The 12,518-nt window shown below is 35.1% G+C and overlaps 1 protein-coding gene across 1 annotated transcript; it reads right to left on the bottom strand.

The window, feature by feature from the left end:
* Positions 1-2,953: 2,953 nt before the first annotated feature.
* LOC111372880 lies at positions 2,954-6,732 on the bottom strand. The gene is made up of 10 exons (XM_022995304.1): positions 6,628-6,732; positions 6,337-6,529; positions 6,092-6,253; positions 5,845-5,927; positions 5,538-5,648; positions 5,197-5,316; positions 5,054-5,140; positions 4,540-4,676; positions 4,339-4,390; positions 2,954-3,001 (listed from the first exon to the last, which is right to left on the bottom strand). The coding sequence occupies exons 1-10, from the start codon at positions 6,730-6,732 to the stop codon at positions 2,954-2,956; spliced, it is 1,098 nt and encodes a 365-aa protein (XP_022851072.1).
* Between the last annotated feature and the right edge of the window lie 5,786 nt (positions 6,733-12,518).

Below are 12,518 nucleotides of genomic sequence, written 5' to 3'. Positions count from 1 at the left end.
TGGTCGGATTTCGCCAATAAGTGGAGAGATTTTTGGCTTTATAGGTTAAGTTAATGCCATGTTTGAACCACATTTTTTTCAAAAAAATACATTCTTAAACAGTAATTTGACGTCATTTCAACTACACATTCTATAATAAAATAATATTACACGTAAATTCAAAACTTTTTCTTTATTTTTTAGCCACACATTTTCCATCAATATATATACACTATTTAAAAATGCATTTTAAGAAAAATAATATGGCTCAAACAATGGCTAAATTTTCTCGCTTGTAGATGCTTGGCTATGTATAGGAAATTGCATCTAGAAAAGCGATTTAGCTTTGGCAAATATGTTAATAGCTCTCCGACCTTAAAAAGTTCATAATATGGACCTGCATGTGCAGTTTAAGTGATTCATGTTGAATTCTCGGTTGTGAGGGATGATTTTATTGAATCAGGCAACAAAAGATTATAAAAAAGAGATATATTTTAATTTGCACAAATGAATTAAAAGTTTCCCTTCATATCAATCTATTTCCCTCCACTATTTCTTTGTTCTAACTCCTCTATTCATCAATTAATTATAACTTCATGTCCGCTTTCCAACGCTTCTTGAAAGTGCACTTGAGTACCACTTGTTTTTTCTCAATTGGCCTGCATTACATTGTTTTATCTACATCGTTTCACAATTTATTTCCCAATATGAAATCAATGAACATCCCACACTATTTTTTGCTCAAGGATATGCTCAAGAAGAACATGCAGAAATACTAGTTTTTGGTTTCACTTTTAAGTAAATTGTGTGATACTGAAGCAAATTTTCATAGCGGGCTGTTATGGGAATGGAATAGTGATGTGCTGCAAAAGGAATTGGACTTCATGGCAAAGTGGGACCGGTGCAAGAAAAAATAATTTGGAGGAAATCTGGAGTTGTCCGTTTTTGACGAATTTGTAGTCTAATTCGGTTGGAAACGGGCTGAAAAGTTAAACTCAAAGGCTTTGACGTAGGACCAATTTCGGGCAAATTTTTTCGTTTTAAGCCCTTGTTTAGGCATTTTTTCCTTTTTTGGTAATTCTTATTTTGAATATATCTCAATCAAATAAATTCAGATTTACATTCTTTTTGTTGGAGAGTAATCCCGAAGGTTAAGACTATTAGTTTTCGTCATTATTTTGATTTTTTCCATTTTTGGAAAAAAAAATCTTTTTTTAATTATTATTTAATTTTTGAATTTTCTAGATTTTTGCTATAAATACGTTGTATGCCTCTTGAGGCCGCATATTGATTTGAATGAAATAAAATTTTTCGTGAGTTTTCTTCTTTGTGAGATTTATTCATCTTCCTTATAACTTCTGCTACGTCAAATAGCCAAATCTGTAGTTTGGCAGCAAATTTTTGGTGGGTATTGCAGAAAAGACACAGAAATGGTTTCGGAGCCTTGGATATTATGTTCATGGTGGTTGTTCGCTAAGATTATATGTCGTAAGTGCATGGGTGCATTCAATTAATAAAGTGGATGTTGAGTCCGAGTCGATTCTCCGAAGAGTGTTTCCTCCAATTACACAATAACTGATTCAAATTATCGGTAAAGACAGACACAATTAAAATCTTTGAAGTTAGAAATGAAAATAATAATAAATTTAGAATTCAATTAAATAAAAATAGTGAAAGTGATAAGATTTTAGATTTTAAATGGTTGGGATTTACGATATTGTTTAACCGTCGTTTCATTAATATCTCAATGAACAGGAAATGTAAATCACTAAGTTACAATGTTAGACCCAATTTTTCAATTTTAGTTAATTACCTCTCTTGAGTGAAAAAAAAAAACTTTAGTTGATTAGCTTTATCCACTATATCTCTATGTTGATGAAAACACAACCAACCGAATTAAATTGTAGCGAAAATAATTCAATGTGTTACCTAGGGTTAGGAGTATATTTATCTCCTAAATAACCTAAAACATTAATTATTTTGGTCTAGAAAGCAAAATAATCTCTCAATAGTTGCACAAATCACCAAACCCAATTATTTATTGGCCAAATAAATGATGAAAATGTGAGCACAATAAAAAATGCAAAATAACAATGGCAACTACTTTAGCATAAATGGTAAATATATTGATATTAATGAAAATTAGGTCAAGTTACATCACAAATCTCAACTTCAAACACTTAGCTCATTACATAATAGAGATAGAACATGAAAATAGAGATGAAATTCTTTAAAAAAATGAGGGAAAGATACAAAATAATAGAAGAAACCCGTCAATTGAATTTATTCTTGAAGAAACAAAGGTTGAAATTTTAAATATTCCTTTGAAATTTCAAATCTTGCTTTGTGTTTCATCTTTCTTTCGCACTCTTCTTTTTCTCTCAAGCCTATGGTTTTTTTTTTTTTTTTTTTTTTTTTTTTTTTGTGTTTTTCAAAAGGATGATAGATGGAATGAATGGGTTCAATACACATTTAAAAAGGCCCAAAAAGTCGTTTCAATAAATTACAAAATAGTCCTAACCTTTTTAAAACAGCAAATCAAGTCCCTGCTTGCTAGCCGGGGCGCCTAGGTGCCCAAAATTTTTAAGTGGATAGCGAGTGGGCGCCTAGGCGCCGCTACAGTGGTGCCTAGGTGCTATTCCATTTTTAGCAATTTACGACTCGGGTCTTTCAATATTTGCACACTAGGTCCCTTGACTCTAATTTTGTACAATCTAATCCTCATTTTTAACTTTTCTTTCAATTAAACCCTCCATAAATTGCATCCAAGGTCATTTAACTTTCTGTATTTTGGTCCCTACATTATGTTTTTGTACAATTTTGGTCCCTTTTCACTCCCTTTTGCCTTCCTATTTTTCTATTTGGGATTTATGACCTACAAGAGCCAAAATTATCCAATTGTGAGTCAACATCCCCTCTTTTCATCAATAATAAGTACATTTGGATATTAAATAAGTATGCAAAAACACACTTATCAATTACTCCCAAACTTAAGTTCTTGCTCGTCGCCGAGTAAGATTATCTATAATACAAATCAAGCAAACATGATAATGATCAGTACATTAGATAGCTTGTCAAAAATATCAAAGAGAGTAAAATTGTATAATCAATTCACAAATATACATCAAATAACACTAATAAAAATAATTTAAGCTTGTCCAGTGTTTGATGTGTATGTGTGCATAATCATTTTCAATTATCATCTAAATTATGGAGAAGTTGTCAAGATGGAAAAATCTTCAAATTGGCTCCAACCTGATCCTTTATGATCAAATATTTCCTTTTTTGCTTATAAAATTTACACTCCTCAAATGGCTATTCATTTTCTTTGGGTATAAATCTAAATGTTGTTTTTGCATAACTCTTTTCCTTTCCAGCTCTAGTTCGGTTGGGTCTAATCAACAATTTCAATATCTTGTCATGTGAAAATTCTCCACTAGATGAGTGCTTTGACATTTAAGCTTATACTAAGTAATTTAAGTGCACTAGTTATCAAAGCTCTAACATCAATTACAAGTGTATCAAATCATTTTTTTAATCGAATATCATGTTTTACCTCACTCCCTTAAGCTTTCTTTTTTGCCTCCGTAGTGAACTATAGGTCGATAACTCCCTAGTTGTTTAGACCAAAGGGTACCGATTTTTGAGATATCCCTACGGATTTAATAACTCAAGTAAAAAAGCTAAGAAGTGAGGCTTAATATTAAACAAGTCCAATGCATTCTTTTAAGCCCAATTTAACAGATAGGGCTTAGATCCCTAGCATATTGTTATTACCTAACTTATAATTGGCAAAAGACAATCCATACAAATATTTTCAATATGCATGGCATAAATACACTTCTAGAGAATATTTTTCACCAACTCAACCTCCCAATACTTATATCATAAAATGGTGGAGTGATAGAGAATAGAATGTATGTAAATAGAAGTTTATGTATAACTCACAACTTGGTTCTTTCAATTCATAATTTTTTTCATCAATTAACCATTTGCACATCTAGACAACAATCAATCATGACTATTATGCTCAAAGTAACATAAGAACCACATGGACAAGTAAATTTTCAAGATTGAGACAAATAGCATGGTTGGGAATAACTTATGAAATAATAACAATTTTAACAAACATCAAATCATGAAAAGTCGCCAAGGCTATCTAACACGTCAATACCAACACCAATATAAGCACAATTTATAAGAACAATGTCTCATCAACACCCCCAAACTTAAATTACATATTGTCCTCAATATGTACAAGAAGGATCTAAAAATAAGGAAGGAGGGTTGACAACACTTCCCCGATCGAATGTTTGTTGAAAGATGCTTGCAATGAATTTTTGGCTCATAACCTCGTACAAAATGCACCCTCAAACTTGTTGAGATCCATGGGTGGCTAGGACTTTTTAACCTACAAAAGAATGGTATTAATTCAAAAATGCAACAACAAAAGTATTAAGCACAAGTATATATAAAAAAAAGTATGAGGGTAAGAAAATTGGGTTACCTCCCAACAAGCGCTTATTTTAAAGTCTTTAGCTTGACATAGGTCTTGATCACTCCGAGTTGGCAAGAAGAATGGATGACTTCTCTTTCGAAAAATCACCTCCATAGTATGACTTCTCTTTCAACCGTTCAACCGCCTCATGTTGAAAGATTTTAGCGATGGTGAAAGGACCCAACCATCTTGAGCGGAGCTTTTCGGGGAACAATCAGAGTTGAGAATTGTAGAGAACAACTTATTGCCCAATAAAACACTCTTTTTTTTCAAAATGTGATTGTCATGCTATTTCTTTGTCTTTTCCTTGTGAATTTGAGCATTCTCATATAAATCTAGGTGGAACACATCAAGTTCATTCAATTGAAGCAATCGTTTCTCATCGGCTAATTTCTCATCAAAATTTAATGTTTTAATTGCCCAATAAGCATGTTGCTCGAGTTTAACCGGGAGATGACAATCTTTCGCAATTAAAGGCTATAAAGAGACGTACCAATTGGGGGTTTGAAAGCGGTGCGATAAACCCATAATGCATCATCCCAATTTCTTAGACCAATCTTTTCTCGAGGCACTTACAGTTAACTCTAGAATTGTCTTCAACTCCCTGTTTGATATCTCAGCTTGGCCACTAGTTTGGGGATGATAAGGGATGGCCACACGATGCTTCGCTCCATATTTTGTCAATAGTAAGTTGAAGAGGCAATTGCAAAAATATTTACCTCCATCTCTAATGATAACTCGAGGGTGCCATAGCGAGAGAAAATATTTTTCGTTAAAATGTTTATCACCACCTGAGCATCATTAGTGGGCAAAGCCATCGTTTCTAACCACTTTGACACCTAATCGACCACCATCAATATGTATTGATTTGAGAATGAAGAAAGAAATGACCCCATAAAATCAATACCTCACACGTCAAAAATCTCCATCTCCAATATAAAATTCAAAGGCATTTCATTTTGGTTGGAGATATTACCACTATGTTGGCATCTATCGCACTTGGAGACAAAGTGTGAGCATCCTTGAATAATATGGGCCAATATAAGCCAAAATGAAGTACCTTTGATGTGGTTTTCATGGCACCAAAGTGACAACCATAGGAAGATGAATGACGATGTTCAAGTATTTGCTCCATTTCATCTTTTGGCACACATCTCCGAATAACTTGATCCTAGCCTCATTTGAATAACAAAGAATCTTCCCAAAAAATAATGCTTGGTGTCAATGAAGAACCTCTTCCTTTGTTGGTAAAAAAGATCTGGAAGAGTGATGCCACTAGCAAAGAAATTCACATGGACCGTATACCATGGTGTATGAGTGGCTTGTAGGAGATGCATGATTTGCAAAAGTTACTCTTCAGGAAATACCTCATTTATTTCATCATTATCTACCAGTTTCTCTGCTTGCTTAAGCCTAGAAAATGATCGGATACAACAATTTCGGTTCCTTTCTTATCACAGATTTTCAAGTCAAACTCTTGTAGAAGAAGATCCAATCGAACCAACTGAGGCTTGGCATTGTTTTTGCTAGTAAATACTTGAGGGCCAAAAAATCTGTGTGAATAATCACCTTTGAACCAATGAGGTAAGATTGAAATTTATCAAATTCAAACACCACTGTGGGACATCTCTTTTTCAATAGTAGCATAATTCAATTGAGCATCAGTTAAGTTCTGGCTAGCATAGTAGATGACATACAAAATTTTATCTGTCAGTTGTCCTAAAACTGCTCCATTGACGTAGTCATTCGCGTCACACACAAGCTCGAAAACACAAGCTCGAAAGGAAGATCCAATTCGGGGTTACAATAATAGGCGCCGTGATGAGTTTTCTTTTAAAAAGTATTGAAAGCTTAAATACATTCTTGAGAAAAGTCAAATGGAGTGTTCTTCTCAAGTAAAAAGCAGAATGGTTTTGTAATCTTTGAAAAATACTTGATAAACCTCCTATGAAATTCGGCATGTCCCAAGAAGATTCGTACACCTTTTACTGAAGTTGGTAGAGGTAACCTTTCGATCATTTTGATTTTGACCTTGTCAACCTCAGTCCCTTTCTGTGAAATTTGGTGGCCAAGTACTATGCCCTCTTGAACCATGAAATGACATTTTTCCCAATTAAATACCAATTAGTTTCTTCACACATCTTTAACACCATCCCCAAGTTGCTCAAGCATTCATCAAATGAGACCCCAAAAACTGAGAAATCATCCATGAACACTCCAATACATTTTTTCACCAAATCGGAAAAGATAGCCATCATGCACTTTTAGAAAGTGGCGGGTATATTATAAAGAACGAAAGACATTCTTTTATATGCAAATGTACCAAATATAGGTTTCTTCTAATCCTCTGAGGCTATTAGAATTTGATTATAGCCTGAATACCCATCAAAAAGCAATAATGATAATACCTTGCCAGCCGCTCAAGCATTTGATCAATGGAATAAAGATGAAAGTGATCCTTTCTAGTAGTGTTGTTAAGCTTACGGTAATCAATGCATACTCTCTATCACGGGTCTAGTAGGTATAAGTTCATTATCCTCATTTTCCACTTTTGTGACACCTCTTTTTTTGGCACTACTTGAACTAGGCTCACCATGAACTATCTGAAATTGGATAAATGATGCCAGTATCAAGCCACTTTACCATCTTGGCTCTCACCATTTCTTTCACAATCGAATTCAACCACGTTTGATGCTCCACTGATGGTTTAAAATCATCCTCCATAAGGATTTTGTGCATGCATAATGAAGGGGTAATCCCCTCGAATATCTGCAATAGTCCAACCAATGGCCTCCTTTTGTTCCCTCAACACTCGAAGTAACTTCTCTTCCTCCAACTCACATAAGAAATTGGAAATAATAACGAAAAGTGTAAATGATCTCCCAAATAGGCATACCTCAAATGGAAGAGGCTTTAATTCAAGTGTAGGTACGTGTTGAAGAGATGATAGTGGTAGTGAAGAGTTCTTTTTCATATCCTCAAAATATGGCACCCTCTGGTAAGCAAGAAGGTATAGCACCCAAATATTGTGCCATGTGCTCAATTTCAGAATCCCCATCTTTGGTATCTGAAGGACGTACAAGACATGTTTCAAGAGGATTATTAGAAAGCCAGTAAAGAGACATAAAATCAATACCTCACACGTCAAAAATCTCCATCTCCAATATAAAATTCAAAGGCATTTCATTTTGGTTGGAGATATTACCACTATGTTGGCATCTATCGCACTTGGAGACAAAGTGTGAGCATCCTTGAATAATATGGGCCAATATAAGCCAAAATGAAGTACCTTTGATGTGGTTTTCATGGCACCAAAGTGACAACCATAGGAAGAGGAATGACGATGTTCAAGTATTTGCTCCATTTCATCTTTTGGCACACATCTCCGAATAACTTGATCCTGGCCTCATTTGAATAACAAAGAATCTTCCCAAAAAATAATGCTTGGTGTCAATGAAGAACCTCTTCCTTTGTTGGTAAAAAAGATCTGGAAGAGTGATGCCACTAGCAAAGAAATTCACATGGACCGTATACCATGGTGTATGAGTGGCTTGTAGGAGATGCATGATTTGCAAAAGTTACTCTTCAGGAAATACCTCATTTATTTCATCATTATCTACCAGTTTCTCTGCTTGCTTAAGCCTAGAAAATGATCGGATACAACAATTTCGGTTCCTTTCTTATCACAGATTTTCAAGTCAAACTCTTGTAGAAGAAGATCCAAGGCTTGGCATTGTTTTTGCTAGTAAATACTTGAGGGCCAAAAAATCTGTGTGAATAATCACCTTTGAACCAATGAGGTAAGATTGAAATTTATCAAATTCAAACACCACTGTGGGACATCTCTTTTTCAATAGTAGCATAATTCAATTGAGCATCAGTTAAGTTCTGGCTAGCATAGTAGATGACATACAAAATTTTATCTGTCATTTGTCCTAAAACTGAGGCTTGGCATTGTTTTTGCTAGTAAATACTTGAGGGCCAAAAAATCTGTGTGAATAATCACCTTTGAACCAATGAGGTAAGATTGAAATTTATCAAATTCAAACACCACTGTGGGACATCTCTTTTTCAATAGTAGCATAATTCAATTGAGCATCAGTTAAGTTCTGGCTAGCATAGTAGATGACATACAAAATTTTATCTGTCAGTTGTCCTAAAACTGCTCCATTGACGTAGTCATTCGCGTCACACACAAGCTCGAAAACACAAGCTCGAAAGGAAGATCCAATTCGGGGTTACAATAATAGGCGCCGTGATGAGTTTTCTTTTAAAAAGTATTGAAAGCTTAAATACATTCTTGAGAAAAGTCAAATGGAGTGTTCTTCTCAAGTAAAAAGCAGAATGGTTTTGTAATCTTTGAAAAATACTTGATAAACCTCCTATGAAATTCGGCATGTCCCAAGAAGATTCGTACACCTTTTACTGAAGTTGGTAGAGGTAACCTTTCGATCATTTTGATTTTGACCTTGTCAACCTCAGTCCCTTTCTGTGAAATTTGGTGGCCAAGTACTATGCCCTCTTGAACCATGAAATGACATTTTTCCCAATTAAATACCAATTAGTTTCTTCACACATCTTTAACACCATCCCCAAGTTGCTCAAGCATTCATCAAATGAGACCCCAAAAACTGAGAAATCATCCATGAACACTCCAATACATTTTTTCACCAAATCGGAAAAGATAGCCATCATGCACTTTTAGAAAGTGGCGGGTATATTATAAAGAACGAAAGACATTCTTTTATATGCAAATGTACCAAATATAGGTTTCTTCTAATCCTCTGAGGCTATTAGAATTTGATTATAGCCTGAATACCCATCAAAAAGCAATAATGATAATACCTTGCCAGCCGCTCAAGCATTTGATCAATGGAATGAAGATGAAAGTGATCCTTTCTAGTAGCGTTGTTAAGCTTACGGTAATCAATGCATACTCTCTATCACGGGTCTAGTAGGTATAAGTTCATTATCCTTATTTTCCACTTTTGTGACACCTCTTTTTTTGGCACTACTTGAACTAGGCTCACCATGAACTATCTGAAATTGGATAAATGATGCCAGTATCAAGCCACTTTACCATCTTGGCTCTCACCATTTCTTTCACAATCGAATTCAACCACGTTTGATGCTCCACTGATGGTTTAAAATCATCCTCCATAAGGATTTTGTGCATGCATAATGAAGGGGTAATCCCCTCGAATATCTGCAATAGTCCAACCAATGGCCTCCTTTTGTTCCCTCAACACTCGAAGTAACTTCTCTTCCTCCAACTCACATAAGAAATTGGAAATAATAACGAAAAGTGTAAATGATCTCCCAAATAGGCATACCTCAAATGGAAGAGGCTTTAATTCAAGTGTAGGTACGTGTTGAAGAGATGATAGTGGTAGTGAAGAGTTCTTTTTCATATCCTCAAAATATGGCACCCTCTGGTAAGCAAGAAGGTATAGCACCCAAATATTGTGCCATGTGCTCAATTTCAGAATCCCCATCTTTGGTATCTGAAGGACGTACAAGACATGTTTCAAGAGGATTATTAGAAAGCCAGTAAAGAGAATCGGTTACCACATTATCAACAACATTCACTCGAAGGCATGAATCAGATTTTGATGGGTACTTGATAACCTTCAAAATATTGAAAGTAACTTGCTCATCTTGGACCCTTAAGATGAGTTGCTACTATTGCACGTTAATCAAAGCCTCCTAACCAATAGCGAGAAATGATCATCCCAAGATAATAGGGATGTCATGGTCCTCCTCCATGTCAATAGAAATAAAGTCAGCCAGGAAGATGAATTTGTTACTTAAACTAGGACATCTTCAATTTCACGCTTAGGATACTTGATATATCTATCGGGCAATTGCAAGGATATGGTGGTTGCCTTGGCCTCTCCCAAGCCTAATTTCTTGAAAATTGACAAAGACATTAAAATAATGCTCCACCAAGATCACATAAAGCTTTACTAGAATTTAAATCACAATAGTGCATATAATAGTAAAACTCCCTAGATCTTTAATTTTTAGAGGCAATTTGTTTTATAGAATAGCACTATATTCTTTCATTAGCATCATCGTCTCATGCTCTTCAAATTTTCTTTTCTTCGAAAGAATATCCTTCATGAATTTTGCATAACTCGAAATTTGAGCTAAAGCATCAGCAAATGAAATGTTTATGTGTAGCTTTTTTAACACTTCCAAAAATTACCAAATTGGGCATCTAACTTATGTTGGAGCCTTTGATGTTGATGGCTCTTTTCATCTTCCTTGTTGCCTTTCGGAGAGAAACTTGGCAATTTGCCCCTACTTGACGTTCTAATTTTTCCAAACAGCCATCATTGCGTTATTGATATTGCAATTGATGGTTCATCAACTTAGCAATGGCCTCTTTCCAACCTTCATTTTTCTCTTGTGGCCTTGGATTTAGCACATGTTGATTGTTTCCATAAGAGAAAATTGGATGATTTCGTTAACCAGGGTTATAAGTTTGAGAGTAAAGATTGTACCTTTGGCGTTGAAAAATTGGAGCGTATGCCACTTGCTCGGTGGATGCCAAACTACTAACTATTAATGGACAACTCAGAATTGGGTATTTTGTTCCACAAATATCACAAACAGGCAGAGATTGTATCATATGGGTGGAATGAGAGCTAAAGGTAGATGTAGAAAGTACTTATTCCTTTTTTGCTAGTGAGTCAATCTTTGCTAGAACCATTAAAAAGGCTTCACATCTCAAACTACACCGACTCTTCTTTGTGGACCCATATCTGGTAGATCATATGCTTCTCGGTTGCTATTATTATGGATTGACCCATTTGAAGATGAATCTACATTTGTACGGCAAGAAGAAGTCAAACCAGCATAGAAATATTAGACTTCTTGTGCTATAGTGATCCCATGATTTGGACTTTCTAAGCATATCTTTAAACCTCTTCCAAGCCTCATGAAAGCTTTTTGTGTCAAGTTGTTGGAAGATGGCCATACCGTGCTTGAGCTTAGCCACACAAGCAGGTGGAAAGAACTTGGTCATGAATTTTTGTACCAACTTCACCCAACTCATGATGCTTCTCGACGCTAAAGTGTCAAGCCATTCTCTCGCCCTACCTTTCAAAGTATGTACAAATAGCCTCATCCGGATAGCCTCCACACTTGTACCTTCATAATTGAAGTTACTAACATTTTTCACGAACCGCGCAATGTGAGCATGCGGGTTTTCATCGATTCTTCTATAGAATGATATGGCATTGGAGAACAAATTAATAACATCGGGGCGAAATGCCCATAAGAAAGATAAATGATGATTGATTTTCCGCCATAGGACGGTTTAGGAAATCCTGAAATAACATGTCCTCCTCATTCACCATGGGATTTTGAATCCTACCCGCTTGGTTATCGAAGCTCGAAGGAATGCCATCCTTTGGAGTATTTTCTGGTTGAGCATTGGATTCCACATTTTCTCCTTGTTGGGCTATCTCAATTAATCGTTGCCTTTCCCTTTGTTCCCATTGTCTTCTTCGAAAAGTCTTTTTAATAACCAAATCAAGTTCAAAAAGATCAAAACTTCTCAGATGAAGCATGCACTATCGAAGACCAAAAATCAAAATTAAGAAGTCAACTTCACAATAAAGATATAAAAGCTATACAAAAGAATAAAAACTATAAATTGTGAAAAATAAGAATCAACTAAGATAGTAATTGAAATGCAACACTCTCGACAACAACGCCAAAAACTTGTTCTCTAAGAAAGTGCATGCCGCAAGTGCATGGGTTCATTCAAATAATAAAGTGGATGCGAAGTCCAAGTCTATCCCTTGAAGAGTATTTCCTCCAATTGTATGATAATTGATTCAATTAACGATAAAGACACCCACAATTAAATCTTTGAAGTTAGAAATGAAAGAAAAATAATTTTAGACCTTAATTAACTAACAACTGTGAAAGTGATAAGATTTTAGATTTTAAATGATTGGAATTTACAATATCACTTAACCGTCGTTTCATGAATATCTCAATAAACCGAAAATATAAATTACCAAGTTAC

Source organism: Olea europaea, chromosome 2, assembly GCF_002742605.1.
Source record: "Olea europaea var. sylvestris chromosome 2, O_europaea_v1, whole genome shotgun sequence".
In the NCBI taxonomy this organism is placed as follows: domain Eukaryota; kingdom Viridiplantae; phylum Streptophyta; class Magnoliopsida; order Lamiales; family Oleaceae; genus Olea; species Olea europaea.
This window is presented reverse-complemented; position numbering and strand designations above follow the sequence as displayed.

Coding starts and splice junctions, on each gene's coding strand:
- LOC111372880 (XM_022995304.1), bottom strand. CDS start 6,732: ATGGCTATCTTTTCCGATTTGGTGAAAAAATGTATTGGAGTGTTCATG. Junction 6,530..6,627: donor GCTTGAGCAACTTGGGGATG/GTGTTAAAGATG, acceptor CAAATTTCACAG/AAAGGGACTGAGGTTGACAA. Junction 5,649..5,844: donor ATAATGATGAAATAAATGAG/GTATTTCCTGAA, acceptor AAATGAGGCTAG/GATCAAGTTATTCGGAGATG.